Raw genomic sequence first — 17953 nt, forward strand, 5'->3', positions numbered from 1 at the left:
CCAAATTTTTAGAGCAGAAGTCACTTTTTCAGCTTCACAAAGAAATGTACAAATCATTTTTCACCCCTCTGCCCTATTCAAACCAAATGGCTTTATTAAGATGGACTACAGAAAGACTCAAATTTAAGAGCACCAGCTTCAAATTTAAGGTTAAATGTTTATTTTTAGCATGGTGGTTTCAGTGGTGGTTTTAGTCTGCTTAGTTGTTGGGAAGGAGTCAAAAAAAGGAAGCCTCAATAATGGTCTCAATAGAGCTGGTTTTGGTGTCCAGGATGCCCCAGGCTTTGCTTTGGCCACACTTCTGTGTCCCAGAATATTTTTCCCACGCTCCTGCTCCCTGTTCCTTCTGTCACTAAAAACCTGAAGCCTGTTTTCTTTCCCTGTGACAGCTTCAGCTGGCAGGCTGTGGTGTATTTATCCTCTCGTGTCCTTGCCTGTCTCTGGTTCTGATTGAATTTCACCTTGGTAGAGTATCCATCCTCTGTTAGGATACCATGAAGGTTTTACAGAGAATGTGTAATAGATTGTTCTGACTGTATTGCTCTCTTCAGTAATAATAAGTGAAACTAAGTCTTTGGAATTATTTTTTGTAGCTTTCTGATGCATAAAAACTTAGTAAAAGACAAGTGTTGCAGTTACACACAGAGCTCAACCGTGTCTGAAGAAATAATGTATTCAAATGCATTAAAACTACTAGTAGATATGTATCTTCATCTATATTCTACAAACACTGAGGGACTGAAAGAGACTTTAAATTACTTATTTATGTGTCTATTTTACATAATGCCAAAATAATAATTTTTATTTTTATCTTGTGTTTGCTAGTTAATCTCCTTAAAAAAAAAAGTAAAAAAGTAAGTTTTATTGTGCTTCATTACCTTATTCTTGCCACATACAAGCCTTCCCTGATTGTGTTCAACTCCACAATAACAGCTGTAGTGAATTTGGCCACACTGTGGCTTAGCTGAAAATGCAAAGTAGTTTTTTTTTACACACTCCTATCCAACTATAACTGAATATCTACAGGATTATGATCCTGGAATACTAAGAAGTCAAAGTGGATTCTTCAATGTGGTTCCATTCTCTCTTTTTATAGGGTTCATCAGGCAGTGACTGATTCTCATTAAATCCCTGTATTTCAATCAGTATCTTCATCAAAATTGCTTTGATTCATGTGTTCTCATGTTGCCTTGATGAATTTTTATTGATTTCTCAATAGGATTTGAAGTCAATAGCAGTGTGCAGAGCATTAAAAATGTCACATCAAAACAAACAAATTATTATACTTTATCTTTTTCCAGCCTTGCAGGTTCAAAAGCCATTCCTGGTCTGGACTAACCAGAGATCATTAATTATCAGACATCTTCAGAATTAATATGGGATGTAGTTTATTTTCCTCAGTGGGCTTTCTTTTGTCTCTGTGATGTATGCATTTTGTATACTATATTGTGAGAGAAGGCAGACTTTCTGAATATGAATGCTAAATAAAAAAGTTGGGCATTTACATAGTCATATATTGACCGTTCTTCAATATTGAATTATCTTAATGTTTGCTGTTCTTTGTCAATGCATTTGAATCAGAAATGTATGTTTAGCTTCTTTTGGAAAACTAAAGTATTCCCTAGAAACTCATAGCAGTGTGTATCAAATGCAACATTTCTTAACATACCAGCTTTAAAACCTTTATTCTGTTTCTAAATTGGAATGTGCATGCAGAAAAAAAGATTTGTATCTTGTTTCTGAGAACCAGAATCTTCAAGTCAGGGTGCTTTCAACTGTCTGCGTTTTCCTGTATTTCTTTTCCCTCCGCATCCGGTACAAAGCTGTCATAATTTCTCTCATCGCTCTTTTCAGGGATGAATTCCAACTGTGAAATGAAATTCCCTAGGTTTTATCTGCTGGAGGAAACTTGATTTATAGTGCATTATCTACCCTTCAGTGACTCTTCATATGGGCACTCTTAAGAGAGTCTGGCCTGACACTTGTTCCCTTCAGGAATGCCCAAAAGGAGTTGGGAGAACTAGGTGGAGTACCAGCAGTCCATCCCCAGGCATGGCTGTGTGCTGGCTTCCTCATGTGGACAAGTCCTTCAGCTCATCACCTTTAGGTGATCACTGAGGCATGTGAGGAGAAACCATCTTCTTCAGGCCTAGAGGGGAGTCAGGAGAATTGTGTGGGAAATGAAAAGAAGCCATCTTTTTTTCTTTCCTTTTGAAGAGATTTATGTTATTTAGTCAGTAAATTTATAGGAGATGTCCATGTGCTCACCTGTGGTGCTGTAGAAAACCAAATTAGTGGGAGATGCAGTTGTAGGGTTGGCACTGAACCCCTGGCACCATTGTGGATAGTGTCATTTGTGTGGTGCATGTGTGTACATGTATTAAAACTGGAAGTGAGTGCTGTTTTGGAATTTAATCTTCAGATCTTCATTTAATCCTTTGCAAAAGGAAGATCACTGTCTAATGATTTGTAATCAAGTTGTGGTGGGTTGACCCTGGCTGGACACCAAGTGCCACCAAACCTTCTGTCACTGCTGCTGATCAGGGGAGAGAAAATACAGTGAAAGGCTCATGGATTAAGATAAGTAACTCACCAGTTACTGTCCAGGCAAAACAGGCTCAACTTGGGGAAATTATTTAAATTGTGAGAAAATAAAAACAAATCTTGTAAAACACTTTTTCTCCTTCCCTTCTGCCTGGTCTCAACTTTACTCTCCATTTCTCTACCTCCTCCCCCCAGCAACACAGAGGGATGGGGATTGGGGGCTGCAGTCAGTTCATCACACACTCTCTCTGCTGCTCCTTCCTTCTCAGGGGAAGGACTTCATCACTCTTCCCCTGCTCCGGCATGGGGCCCTCCCATGGGGTGCAGTCCTTTGGAAACAGTGCTCCAGTGTGGGTCCTTCACAGAGTCCACAGGTCCTGCCAGGAGCCTACTCCAACACGGTCTTCCTACAGCCTCCTTTGGGCATCCATCTGCTCCACTGTGGGATCCTCCACAAGCTGCAGGTGGATCTCTGCTCCACCGTGGACCTCCATGGGCTGCGGGGACACAGCCTCACCATGCTCTGCACCATGGGCTGCAAGGGAATATCTGCTCCAGCACCTGGAACATTTTCTGCCTCTCCTGCTTCCCCAACCTCAGTGTCTGCAGGGCTGTTGCTCTCACATATTCTCACTCCTCTGCTGCTGCAGTTGCACAGAGCTTTTTTTACCCTTCTGAAGTATGTTATCCCCGAGGTGCCACCACCATCCCTGATGGGCTCAGCCTTGGCCAGCAGCAGGTCCGTCTCAGACAGAGGGGAATTTTCTAACGGCCTCTCACAGAAGCCACCCCTGTAGCCTTGCCACTACCAAAACCTTGCCGCATAAACCCATTACAGAAACTAAATAAAATGAAATTCAAGTAGGTCAGCCTAATTATGCTAATCATTGCTGACAGATGACATCTATCTAAAGCAAAAGCACAGTGATCATATTTGTTTACTTGCTGCCATCCTTCTGTAACATTAAAAATCAGATGATTAAGGGAAAAAAAACCCTTCAGATTAGGTGTAAATGAAACAATGCACAAATGATTGCATAGGTCAGGAAAGTGGTATGAGTGCATTAATGTGGCAGTGCATTGAATAATCGTCCCCTCTTGCTGGCAGTGAGAGCCCATAAGCAGTGTAGCACTGACATGATGTTCCTGCTTCCTGACCTGAAATACCTGGAGAATTTCTGCAGCATTTACTGCAGATGTACCTCCCAGGTAATTCAGTCTGATGGATTATGGAGTGTTCCAGTTGCTGCATATTACTGTAAAAACCATTGGCGCAGGGAGTTTGAGGGAAATTTAGAACATCAGAAGAAAAGAGAAAACTAAAGAACACAAATAAAGAATACCTGTGTCAGAACACTGGTTGCCTTTTGGAATTGTTTTATTTGATTAATCAAATAAGGTGAGGTTTTGTGTATGATTAAAGAAAATAGAGGCCAGTTCCCCCCACACCTCCGAAAGGGTACCCATTTCATGGTTGAGATTTCTGGAGTGAAGGGAGCCAGTCTGCTTCGAAGTTGCTTCAGAAAACTTAACAGACTAAAACATTGATAAATACAGCTGTTCTGGTGTGAGTGACTCTGGGTAATAGTCATAAATATTTATATAAAAAACTTCAGAGCATTCTGGCTGTGATGTCCTCCAGCAGTTGCAAATCTCGTTTTGTTTGTTCTGTGTCATCTTAGTTTAAGAAGTTGCTTGAGTTGAGCATGTGCCTGTCTCATCTGAGCACTTCTTAGGCACCAGCTTCAGGCTTGTTGAAGCACACAGGACTATGATGCTGAATTGAGGTCTATTGCATTTATGCCATTATAGCAATAACTACTGAAATTGTAGGCCCAACTCCTTACAACAGTGAACAAAACTGGGAGACGCCTTTTATCATATGAAATAAAAGGGAAGACTTTGAAAAAGCGTTTTCTTACAAGCACGTTTTCTTTGAACAATTCTAGCATGAGGTTTTGGGTATCTATTTTAGAACTGACCTTTGTTGTCTCACCTCTTCTTGTTCAGTGTTCTTAACAGAGGACAAAGCCAACTCTGTGTTAAAAAGATACCCAAGAGCCAACACGTTTCTGGAAGAATTAAAGCAAGGTGACATAGAACATGAATGCAGAGAAGAAATCTGTAGCTATGAAGAAGCAAGAGAAGCATTTGAAAATGAGGAAAAAACGGTATGTTATGTTGTGTATGTAAAGATGGGTGGGGTGTACTGATGCTAAATTTTTCACTGTGCTGAATGCTTGTATGTTATCCAACACTACATTAGATTTGGTTTAATTTTGGTAGTGTTTCTCTAAGCAAATTAAGTGAACTGTGGAAACGGATAGACTGCACAGCAGTAGCTTTCAAATCTATCCTAGAATTATAGAAAGACTTGGATGGAAAGGGATCTTAAAGATCATCTAGTTCCAACCCCACCACCTCCCATGAAGAGGGATGCCACTCACTAGATCAGGTTGCTCAGAGCTCCATCCAACCTGGCCTTGAACACTTCCAGGGATGGGGCAGACACTTCTCTGGGCAATGTGTTCCAGTGCCTCACTACCCTCTGAGCAAAGAAGTTCTTCCTAACATCTAATATAAATCTCTCCTCTTTTAGTATAAAACCATTCCCCCTTGTCCTATCACCATCTGTCCATGTGAAAAGTTGCTTTCCCTCTTTTTTATAAGCCCATTTTAAGTACTGGAAGGTGCTATAAGGTCTTCCCAGAGTCTTCTCTTCTCCAGGCTGAACAGCCCCAGCTCTCTCAGCCTGTCTTGATAGGAGAGGTTCTCCAGCCCTTGGATCATCTTCATTGCCCTCCTCTGGACCTCCTCCACTTCTTTCTTGTGCTGAGGACCCCAGAGCTGGATGCCGTGCTCCAGGTGGGGTCTCAGCAGAGCAGAGGGGTAAAATCCCCTCCCTGGCCCTGCTGCCCACACTGCTTTGGATGCAGCCCAGGACACAGTTGGCTTTCTGGGCCTTAGGAGCACACATTTGTCCCAATTAAACTACATTTGAAGGAGGCAGAAATTTTAGAGGTAATTATGCTTATATGTGTTGTGCAAATTGGCAGCTGGAAAGAAAAGAAACATGAACCCCCACTTGAAAAAAGGTGGCAGATGAGTTTTTACCCAAGTAGCCCATGTACTGGTTCTCCCTGGATGGCATAAATGTAGTTGTCCTGCTTGGAAGAAATGATGGGAGTGGGACAGTTATGGGGAGTATAGAGAAGCAGAGAGCACAAGTCTTCACTTACCTCACTCCTACTGGAATAACTTGTTTATTGAATACATTCACATGAAAAGAGTGAGGAGCTCAAAAAGCTTTCCATTTAAAATACACCTTTGAATCCCAGGTTTTGGTGCAGCTGGCCAAAGTGTTCACTGCCCAGACTATTAATAGTCTAAAAATAAGGAAAGTGGCCTTCTTCAAGCTAAAATCTGCAAGCCTCCAGAGAGTATTGTTAAGCACTAGTGATTTAAACATGGCAGGAGCAATGATTTCAGTGCTACCATGTGTTATGCAAGGGCAGTGATCCATTGACTTGATGGGAATGAAGCAGAAACTGCCCACACAGAATTGTTACCTAGTTCTGTTGGCTTCTCTGATTTAAAGAAGCTTCTGGGCTAATGGCTCTGCAAGCAGTAGCTGCACATCATAACCAAAGTATCTTATATTGCTTCACAAAAAATAAAACCAGGTTTTTGATGGTGGCATCTGAATTATTTAATACAATACAGTCATTTTTTTTTTTAATTCAAGATAGATATGGATGAAATGAGGGCCGAATTTGAAGATGAATCTAAAGTGAAAAGCAGTTGCTAGAAAGTGTGACTAGGTATCATTATCTCTACTTATCTCCACAATAAGCTTCTATCCCCTGTGGTCGAAGTGACAGAGGGAACACTGCAGATTTCTTCCAGAATTTACTCAGGTAGTGCATTCCACTCTTCAGCTGCTGAGCTCTACATCAAAGAATAACAATGTGGAAGGCATACTGGAGATTTTAAGTTCTTGGCATCTTTTTGTTGGAGGTCATACCTGGGGAGATGAATGAGAATTTTCTGATTTATTAAAATGAAATAGTAGGACTTATTAAATAGTAGGATGTATTAAAATGAAATATGTACCACCTCTTCAAAGCTTCTTCTTTCTGAAGCTTTAAAGTGCATGCACTTTTTTTGCCTCCCAAATTTGTCATGGTGTGGCTATTCCTAATATAGCTCTTTGAGTAATTAAGAATAGTGTGTACAATGAGACAATTTGTATAAAATTCTAACATAACATCACTTTTGCTTTTTGTTCAAGTCGTTAGAGAAAACACAACTTAAATGTGTGGCTTCTCACTTCAGCTTATTTTGCTGCATTTAGGAACATTTTATGTTTTAGTAGATAGCAGTTCTCTTGCAGAGGCATTTGGGAAGTAGTAAAATAGCAATAGATACATTTTTGTTCTTGCCACAAGTGGTGAAGGAGCTTCCAATAAGGTCCTGAGCTTTTATCCATTTTTACTACTGTATCCTTTTTTCCTGGCTGCTGTATTGTGTTGTTGGGATCTTGCTAATGGGCCAGGCTCTGCTAATGTGCAGTCATGCCTGACCAGCCTTATTTACTTCAGCTTTAGTCCATTGTCCCCCAGCAGTATCCATCCACACAGCCACTTAGTAAGACTTAATTTCTGTGCCCCAGGGGAAGGAAATAGATGCAGTAGACAAGGAACATGATCCAGTACATTCAGAGAAACAAAGGATCAACAATTTCATAGTATGGATAGACTGGGATTCAAATAGGGTCTGTAGCTTATTTATCTCATGGTAACTTTGTTCTGTGTAATCTCTCCCTTTGTATTTTTATCTTGTCCACTTGGTTCTTCATTTTTCTGCAGTCTCTGGGGCACTGTGCAACATACAAATTTGTAATATTAAAGTAACATCAAGCAGTTCCCTCAAGTTATTTTTGGTTCATGAGTTTTTAATTAGCATTTTGTATGTCAAGTATATATACATAGCATTCAGTATTTTCATGACAGCTTTTAGTATTATGTAGGCTTGGGGATTTTGACAGGTTCAGAATTATTATTTAAAATTATAAAGTTAATTATAAAGATAATACAATTATGTTATGCTAGAGCCATCAGGGAAGAATTTGCAAGACTTTGTGGTTAAAATAGAATATGAAATTCGGTATTGACAAATATAATGCATGTGGGGGTAAAAGGGAACACTCATTATATATATAATTGGCTCTGAACTAAATTCAGGAACAAGATCTGAATTCAAGTCTATGAAGACTTGAATTTAATACTCAGCAGCCAAACAAAACCAAAATAAAAAACCTGAGTGCCAAGAATATGAAAAAAAAAACAATAGGGATCAAAATAAAGAGTGTAATTCTGTCAGTGCATACCCACATCTTGAATGTGCCATGATCCCCCTATCTCTTTAAAAGCAAATTGGTAGCTGAGGAAGGACCAGAGAAGAGTGACAGTTGACCAAAGATATCAAAAGTCTTTTGTGACAACAATAGTTCATAAAATAATTAAATCAGGGAGTATGTGCTGATGTCTGTGAGGAGCATGAAGGTTGAGCTGAGGTCAGTCACAAGCCATCCTTCTGATAGCAGAGCTAAGAGGGCCTCAAAGGAAACTAGAACGTGCAGGTTCAAAGCAAATAGAAGTATCTCTGCTCACCACAGCTAATAGAGCTATGGACTGCCTTGCCACGGGATGTTTGGGATCCTAAAAACATTGATGCAAATGAAGGGAAGATAATCAGTCTGGAACCATTAAATAAAAGGAATCAGCTTTGGCTAATGATAGTTCTTGAAGTACAAATAGGTGAGATCTGGGAAAGTGTCACTGCCTACTTTGTTTGAACTCTCCTTTCAGCAGTCTCTAACTATGGTTGTCACAGAGAAGCTACCAGATTAGGTGAACCCTAGGGCTGACCTGGTAAAGCTGTTTATTGTTGGTGCCTTTGCCTACAGCAGCACACTGTGTCATCCCTGGTCAGTTGTCAAAGGTTTTTGGGAGACTCAAAGATTTATTCAGATGTTGCCGTGCAAAGTATCTGGGTGTGATTGTAACACTGACATTAATTTTATGTCCATTAACTAATTTTTTTTTTAAAATTGTACTGCATGAAGTTTGTAAAAGCTGAAAGTCACAGATCTTCCCACAAATTTTAAGTACTGAAGAAACTCCAATGTTTTCTGTCTTGCTTTATCCTAGAAAGCAAACAAAGAAACTATGAAAAAGCTTAGCAAACTCAAAACTTGTCAGCCAGATCTAAAAGGATGTGATCGAGTAAGACTTCTAGTGCCAGTCTGTGTGTAACTATGGATGCTGGATAAATACCTAGAAGAGAAGAGGTGAATCTTTTCCTGCCACCTGAAATGGGGGGCAGACCAGCAGAAAACAGTGTGGCAGGTGCACTCACTTCCCATTGCTGCTTTGTTTGCATCCTCTGCCGACCTAATACCAAGCACTCTTTTGGCTGGCATATTAGTCCACCTTTAAAACAAGTCAGACAATTGATCAAGGATCGTTTGAGCTGATGATGCTGCCAAATTTAGTAAAGGCCTCAGCTGAAATTCTGAGCAGGATGTCAGTCTCTTGACTTTCATGTGGATCCCTTATTTGATTCAGTGTTCAGATCCAGTTATCTGATGCTGACTCTGTTCTGAGTATTACAAATAAAAGGGAAACAAAATTCTGGCAAATTTGCTGTAACTGTCTTTGTTTGGGATGCATTTGAGAATTCCTTTTGATTGTTTCAAACTAGATTTACCAAAGCAGTAAGGTACATTCAGAAAAATAGCTCTTGGCAGGAATATATGTTAGATGTTTTCCAAGTCTTTTCCCCAGTGGTTATCTGATTCTGTGGCCTGCTTAACTTAGTTTTTCAGCCTTATAAGGCATTCACACCTGGTATTCCCAGTTGTAGAGCACTTGAGGATAAATTATTACTTAAGTGTCCTTTTCTTTGATCACAAATTAGTAATTTTGTCAAGTAGAAAGTCAGTCCTTTTTGTTGTTGGTTTAAGAGACCAGCAATTGTGGAAGGAGTGTTTGTGCTGTGAGTTTTTCAACTTCTAAACTACTATTTAGCTTTCTTTACGAATTTCACAGCTGCTTTCTAAGTTTTCAGTATTTCCCCTACTTTTTTCAGAGCAGTTTGTACAAATCCTGACATTGTGCAAATTCATCTGAGTTGTCTGTGGTTTTGCAGGGCATGATTTGACTTTCACCAGATGTCTTGTACTCCTTCTGCACCATCAATTTACTATGTGGTGTAGCTGTGGGATGACAGAGCAGAGGGAGAGCTGCTTGGCAGCTGTGCAGCTCAAACCCTAAGGATTAGTTTCTTGCAGTTCCTGTCGACTGCATCACTCTGGAATTAAGTGTCTTTGTGCTTCTCTTTGAGATCTGACTTGCAGAAATGCAAGCTGCAAACCTGGGATGCTAGTAAGGTTTTGGTTGGTGGGTTTAGTGGGGTTGTTTTGTTGTGGGTTTTTTTGGTTGGTTGTTTTTTGCTTTTCCCCTGAAGAAGAACATTTAAGTATTTGTTTCTTAGTGTTTTGCATCTGTGTGCAGAACTTTATTCCTGTGTCTCTGGAAGATAGTGTTAGGTCTAAAGTACTGTAATTTTTGACCAGGGGCGAGGGGTGTCTACACTGTCTTGAATTTTCTTTACCTTGCATATAAATGAAAGAGGACACTAAACTACTTTCATCCTTAAGGCAGTTTCAACTCTTACCTTAAGCTCTTTATGCAACTGTCTGGTCACATCATCAAGTCAAACATCCCCACAACCTGTTCTGAACTAAGTACCTACCAGTCTGGGAAAACAGCTTTTTTTGCTTCTTTGCCATGTTGCAGAGTGCCAAGGAGGTATTTCAGCTGGTATTTAAGCTTTATAAAAAAGGTACAGAGACATTTTCTACAGCAGATAGATCTGACCTAGAAGTAACATGAAAACAACACTAAAATACCAGTCACTACTTACTACCCTTCTGTTGGAGAAGGTGCATTTCCTCTGCAGTCTGCAACACGAAATAGATTGCTAGGGGAGAAGTGTGATTTCTTGTTTTTCATCAAAACTACCTTTCTGCTCCACAGTCTTTACAATGACATACCCTTGCACAGTCTATTTGACATCTTTCTGTAAATCTTTGCAACCTTGGCCTTAAAAACAAGCACTGTACCATTTTATTTCTTTGCTGCCATTGAGGCAGCAGAACAGTGAAATGGAAAATTTCATTCCAGTGCAGACAGTAGCATTTCGTAATCCTAATGAATCCTTTTCTGCTTTTTTTAGTCAACAATATATCTATTATTTATTTCACTAAATAATTTAATTCTATTCTAACCAGATGGAAAAGTGATAGGTAACAGATCTTCTTGATTGCCTGGTAATCTGGTGGGGAGAGGGTGAGGTGTTTGGTTTTGCCATCTCATGCAGAGATCTCAAAAGTCCTCAGTTGTGCATCTGATGTCATTTTTTTAATGTTAGTTCCTCCCCCCATATGTTTGTCTAAAATCAGCACAGTTGATCTGGGATTCAATGTGGAACAGTGCATCAGAGAAGGCCCATGTATAGAAGTGTTTAGGGTCCATCTTCCCAGAGTTTCTTGCTTTGTTTGAAGCCAATCCTACCTGACTTATCTTAGGTGATTTGGACCTGGGTTCACATCAAAGAAGGGCACTGTGATGACATGTTTGTGGTGTCAAGCTTTGGAATTTAGGGAAAATGTCTGAATGGATTGCTGTAGGAATCAAAATTTTTTTATTTTTTTTTTTTTTGAATTTGCACTGAGTATAGACATAAGAACAACTGAATTCATCTTTGGTTAAGAAAATTTACAGGATAGTCATTTGTTTCAAGCACATGACATTGCTCTTAACCTTAGTGAGTTCTGATCCAGAAACACTGTAAGCATGTGTTTTGGCCGTGGTGTCCTGGTCCTGGCTTTGCACTGGGCAGGTCTAGCCTCGACACTGCCTGTGGACTCAAGCTGCCTCTGGGATCAGCTTGGTGGCATTTAGTGTTTAATGCTGATCATGTGGCAGCAGTTCTGAACTAAAAAAAAACTAATAGACCTAGTTTGTCTGTGCTCTAGGTCAGTCAGTCTGCACCTGAATATGTCTACTAATAACTGAGTAATGACAATATCAATTGTACCTGGTGACTATTTCATAAATACTTGCATGAGACGTGTGCTATCATTTCAAATGAATGCAATGCTGACATGAGCATGGCTGGGCCAGCTCTCTGCATTTTTAAAGGAAACTAAAGAGTTCAGAGTTTCTGGCATGTATTGCAGGGTGTCATTAATTATTTTTTTTCTTAAATTATCCATGACTATAAAACACGGTGGAAATGTTTCTTAGTAGGAGAGATCTTATGTTACAGGTGAGGATGGCTACTTTTTTGAGGCAGAGTATGCTTTTCTTTTGGTTTTTTTTTCATAGCAGTCACTGCAGAGGAAATTGGATTGGCAACATGATCTTTGTGCTCCCACTTGTGCACATTAATAGAGCAAAGATGACTTTCAAGTACTGGTGTACCCCTTCATCTTTGTTTTCACTTGCTCATATTTTCACTTTATGTTCCATTTAACTGTAGCTGTGTTGTCAAGATTTCTAGAATATAATAAGCTGTGTGATATTCTCATAGCTCTGGAGCTATTTTTAGGATCTGAGGATCCTTATTTTGAGGATCTGGATCAACTCAAAATAAGCTGACAGCAATAGCTGTATGAGCCAGAGGGTGGAGGAAGTCTAAATTATGAGATGACAGTACAACATAGTTGTGCTTTGCCAAAATGGTCTGTCATTCTGAACCGGTATTTCCCTGTCAAATTCTATTAGTATATTATTGCAATTTTAAAACAAACAAACAAACCCCAAATTTTACCTTGAGTGGTGCTGAAAAATATTGATCCACCAGATGGCTGCTGTGCATGCTGATTAGGCAGGGTTTTGGGGTTTTTTAGCTAGTTTGTTTTGGGGACGGGGGGTTGGTTGGCTAAGTTTTTTTCTGTTTGAGGGGTTGATTTTTTGTCTATTTTTGCAGAGCCTTGTCTGTGCTGCATGTTTGCGAACACTGAGTGCAGACACAGGAACCTTAAAAGTAGTATGGAGTTTGTTCTTAAAAACCAAATCCCTTTGGTATCACTAATGACATCAGAAGAAAAATTGAAAGTTTATTGTGTGTGCTTATCCATGCCAGTTCTTATTTTAATCCTCAGTATTTGAAATGCCTTTTTTATTTTCTTCATTCATTTAAAACAACTTGCTGACATTCCTTTTTTTTTTTTTAACTATCTTATAGTTTCTGACTTACTGTATCTTACTCTTCTAGAAGGAGTTCTGGAAAGTCTACAAAAACGGACTTCAGGGAGAAAGTAACACAGGACATACCTGGTATTCATTTTACCTTGCGTTTCCATTAATCATTGGCCTTTTCGTTATCCTCATTGTCATTTTTGTCATATGGAGATGCCTGTTTAAAAAGAAAATGCGTAGACAGTCGGTGTACGTGCACAGGGGAGCCCACGGAGCGCTGGGTGACGGTGCTGTGGCTGATGGCAGAGGCCCTGTCCCGCCGCCCCTCAGCATTGTTCATTCCCCACAGGAGGAAATGTATGAAGTCAGTGGGCTCTCCCCGGGAGGTCTGAGCTATATGGATGCACGGTCGGACTCGATATCCACCAGGCTCTCAAACTGTGATCCTCCTCCTTCCTATGAGGAAGCCACTGGTGAGATCAGTGTGAGAAGAAGTGACACTGAGCAACATTTAGATCCACCCCCGCAATATGAAGACATTGTGAATTCCAGCTCAGCCAGTGCGATTGCACTAACTCCCATTGTCACCAGTGCTAAGTGAAACAAGAAGAATGCCACGGACCTTTTAAAAATCAGTAATCCTTTTGTAGCACTTTATCTTGGCATATTATGCATTTCTGTAATTTAATGGACTTGTACAATGGATTTCACTTCTTTTAGGTTCACGCGTTCTTTGGGTTTGGGATTTTTTTTCCCCTACAGAAGGTCTTAAAAGATAAGGAATCTGTATTGAGAGTGTAGTGCAGATACAAGTTTGGTGCTCTGTCATACTTCTCAAAAGCACCTCTGTTTTGAGGGATGTCACTTGTTTCATTCTGAATATGTCCACATTCCCCACAAGATTTGTGGGATCCCCCTCCCCTCTCTTACTGCAGACTGTCATAATTCCCTGCAATAGGGAATCCTTAAATAACATTTTAATAGTTAGTTACACTAAAGGGGCCTGATTTTACAGTATTGCCTTGTCTGGTAGGTTCTTTTTTTTCACTTGGATTTTTGTTACATGATGAACCCTATCCTGGACCCTCAGGAGGCTGAGAGTAGGATACCTTTGTGTTCAAACCAGGATCTCATCTAGAGAATGCTGGTGTAATAGCAATAATTTCAGAGTCCTAGCAGAAGAGATGTGTTCTAAAGCTTTTGCTATTACAGCTCAAAATTCTGTAAATGTTTAGAAGCTAAAAATTCAAAACACTGATTAGTGAATTTAATGGTGTTTGGTTTTGTCTGTGTTCTGCCTTTCCTGTTTTCCCTTGTGTATTCCAGAGATGAGAAGTATGCATATGTTAACTTTAGAACTGGAAAGTTCATGCAACAGTAAATAATTAAATACTGAAATACTCAAGAGTGGATAAAATCCTGGTCATAAACTTTCTCCCATGGTCTTCACTGGGACCAGGATGTTATCTATAAGCACATAAACCCAAAAGGTATTACTTTTCTTTATAAAAGGGAAAATGGAAAGCAATTCAGTGTGACTTCCTTTTTCCCCCAGCTATGAAAACCTTTTTCAAGGTTTCCCCAGCTATGAACCCCTTCCTCAAATTCTAATACTCTCCTGCCTACTTACCTGTACCGTGTGTGCACCTTGTATTGGTGCCTTTGGAAATCCTTTGCAGAGAATATAGATACCTTTTTACAACAACAAATATATTTATTGCTTATCCATTCCAACAAGGAATTCTAAGAACATGCAGGCATAACCCCAAGCATTAGTGTGGAGTGACTTTTTGAGGATGAAGAGATGGATGCAAATTATCGACAGGCTTGTACAAAATTTCACCCACCTGGTTTAGATGCTGATGATAGTTAGGGTGGTGAAAGTTCTAGTGTGGTGATTCCTTTTTTTCCCAGCTTGATTTGAAAGTTCATTGTTTGATTTAACTTCTGAATATTAGTTTCAGTTTTCTTTCTTCCCACACCAAGGTAGTGTGGGATTAGCTTAGTACTGTAACATGTTCTACTATTCAATCAGACCTGAAGGACTAAATTATGTTATGTTGGCTTTCTTAAAACAGAAACACAAACTGGATCTTGTTTCAAACGCCCCAAATGAAATACCAGTGCCATACATTTGAAATTGCTCTTAAAGTCCATCTCACAGGGGGCTTGGCCCACCTTTTCCTGAAGGATTTTTATGGACAGAGACTGGAAAGAAACGTGTGGTCATAGATGAGTATGTATATGCACACTCTGGTAAGAATTTGATCTGATGTACTGACAAGTGGAGTAAGGATTTTATGATTAATTTAATGTTCTCATTTTTGACAAAGAATAGGTTGCCAAAGTTGTCTGCTGGGGATCTCCAGTGGCTAAGGCAAGTTATGTTAGAGTTAATAGATGAACTCCTGGCCAAACTCCTGACTCCGTTGTCAAAACTGTAACTCTTATTTATGTTTATTATATATAATAGATATTGGGCAGATAAGTATAATATTTTGGACACTTGTAGTAAAAATTGCCTGAGTCTTGTTTGTGGGCTGTCTGACCTTTTCTTTTGAAGTGGTTTTAGCCCTTCCCAAATCTTTGTTCGCGAAGCCTAGCCATGGTTTTAGCCCTTGTGAATCCTGAATTGCCACTTATAGAAGTTAAAGCTCCTTTTGTACTGAGCAACAGTTAATAAATGAACTGCTTTGGGCAGATGTTACCAAAACAAAGTGCCTCATCCCAACGTGCAGAAACCACCTCAGAAAGAGCTGGTACTTCAATGTCTGTGCCATATTGGCATCTCCTGTGCCTGCCAGCACAGATAGTAATTTTAGCAGTGACTTTCTTGTTAGAATATAAGACTTTCCTGTAGGAAATGCATGGAGATCACCCATTTCACATTAGGTTGTTCAGCAGCAGTTGTCATCCCCTGAACATGGGCAGTCTGGTTTAGTAGTTTAGAGATGAGCTAGATCCTTTTTTTGTTTGGCCTTTTTTTTTTTTATAACTATATTCCACTACCACTTTTAAAGGCTCAGTCCCTAAATTGAATATGTTACTTTATCCTGTTACTGTATCCTGTAGATACCTTTATGTGCAATTCAGAATTGATGCTTGCTGTTCCAAAAAGTCACAACCAAATACCTAAAGTGATCTATAAGTAAAATTTATTGGGCTATGCCTTTTCCATGTACATGAGCATGAAAGCCATTGTGGGCTATAAATTTATGTCTTGGTGAATAAATTTCATAGTTAACAAAACTGTGTGGGACAGTTGTGCGAATTCATTTCCTCTGAGACATGAACAGTTTACTCCATGTTGGAATAATATCAAATTACAAATTGTTTTGTTCTGTTTTGTGAAATGTGGGAAAATAGCTTAGTCTTGTGGCTGGCTTTTCTAACCTGATTGAAAAATAAAATTTCATTTTTACTGGGGTTTTATACAGCTTGTTTGTTTGTTTGTTTTACCTATCATGTAATTGCATGTCATGCAAGAAATATGAATTTATAGTTGTACCTCTCTAAGGTTTTGCAACTCTGAATGCAGTGCTATCTTGACTGATGACATGAATAGTCAGGGTACTGCCTTTCCCACTTCTGAATGTAACACTGAATTTCATCTTGTATTAGGACTGAGATGATTTAGCTACTAAAACTAACTTAAATGTGTTGCTGTTTTAAGAAATGATGGAAATTAATGATTTGCTTAGATTACATTAACATTAGTGAAGGTTGTTCTGTCTTCACTGGATGTAAATAACCTCTGATTACAGTATTGCATATTTTAAGGGGGTTTGGTTTACATTAAATTATCCTATTTAAACATTTTTGCCTATGTTTATAGAAAATTTTTTGTAACATTTGTTTTTCAATATGCTAAATAAAATTTTTTAAGATGCCTCTATTGTTTCAAGATATCAATTCTACACAACTACAGTGAGAATTAACTGTGTATTTAAGTGGTCTTTTAATTTGCATTGCTCTATGGACTTAGTTGCATGAATCAATTATTTTTATGATACAAAATATCTATTGTTTGTAGGCAAGCAAGTATATTCTTTCAAAATTCAGGCTCAATTTTAATCATATTTGTGAATTTGTATAGTTTTGAGTTTTAAAAAAAGCATCTGTTCTAGCCATAGCAAAATAACAGTCACAGGCTGAGGGAAAGCAGAAATTATTCTCTGTTACAACAGACTGAAAGATTACAGCTGAGTGAGAGGACAACTCTTTGGCAGTTTTTACTCCACAGGCGGCAAGGTTGATTTGAAACTTCTTTGAATTATTTGAGGGCTAATTCCAGAATTAGTCTGGTTTTTCAAGCACTGTAATTGGGATCAGAACTGGGTCAGAGGATTTCTTCACACTGTCTCATTGGCTGTTTTATAAACATGAGCCTATTCCCTTTTTCACTCACTGACAATATCATGGACTAACCTGGAATTATTAAAAGGTTTTTCCAGCATTAAATATGACCATTGACATTGTCACTGGAATTTTTTTAAAGCACAAAAACCAAATCTTCTGTAGCAAAAAAAGTGTTTTAAGTCAGAGGACTTAATTTCAAAGTCAACTTCAGCCATTTGAAAATGATTGCAAAATTTTGCCATCATTTCTGGGAATGTCATAACTGAACAAAACCAAAACCAATCTTGCATAATGACCCCTGCTGGAACCTGAAGGTCTCTGTTGCAGTCAACACAAACTTTGTGTCATCCTTTCTCGCTCTGGTAGGCAGGATAATGTGTCCCTGGTATTTTTGGAGAGGCTGGTGAAGCCTGGAGGGAGGTGGGTGTCTGAGAGTTTCATGGACACGAGGGCAGTTTTTACACTGATCATAACAAAAGGGCAAAGAGAGTCTTTTGAAGCAGCAGGGCGAGTGTGACTTTCCAAGCTGTCACAGGCACAGTGTAGCACCTTGCTCCCCTTGGAACGTTTCTTATCCAAACAGGACACTCTGCCCTGGGTTAAGTGGCGTTTGCTGTGCACGTACACGTTTGTGTCCTGACCGTACATCCATCACCATGGGCTGATGTGTTTGCACATGGCTCAGTGCATGATTGCCTCTGCATGCCTGGCTCCCAGCTATGGGAGTGTGGCAGATACAATGTTAAACTGGTATCATGAATCTCAGTGTCTATAAAAAT

At 39.3% G+C, this 17953-nt stretch overlaps 1 protein-coding gene across 4 annotated transcripts in view; it reads left to right on the forward strand.

The window, feature by feature from the left end:
* PRRG1 (proline rich and Gla domain 1) overlaps window positions 1–16251 on the forward strand; it is a 33646-nt gene extending 17395 nt beyond the window's left edge. For 3 of the 4 annotated variants that reach the window (XM_027741928.2, XM_039380211.1, XM_027741927.2), the window contains 2 exons: window positions 4555–4715; window positions 12892–16251. In XM_027741928.2, the coding sequence (XP_027597729.1) occupies window positions 4555–4715; window positions 12892–13416 (686 nt within the window). In that variant the 3' untranslated portion in view covers window positions 13417–16251. The remainder of the gene's footprint in view (window positions 1–4554; window positions 4716–12891) is intronic. The other variant, XM_039380212.1, reaches the window with a different exon arrangement.
* Window positions 16252–17953: the final 1702 nt, after the last annotated feature.

This window comes from Pipra filicauda, unplaced genomic scaffold, assembly GCF_003945595.2.
Source record: "Pipra filicauda isolate LSUMZ 115617 unplaced genomic scaffold, ASM394559v2 scaffold18_size4552066_pilon, whole genome shotgun sequence".
Taxonomy (NCBI): Eukaryota; Metazoa; Chordata; class Aves; order Passeriformes; family Pipridae; genus Pipra; species Pipra filicauda.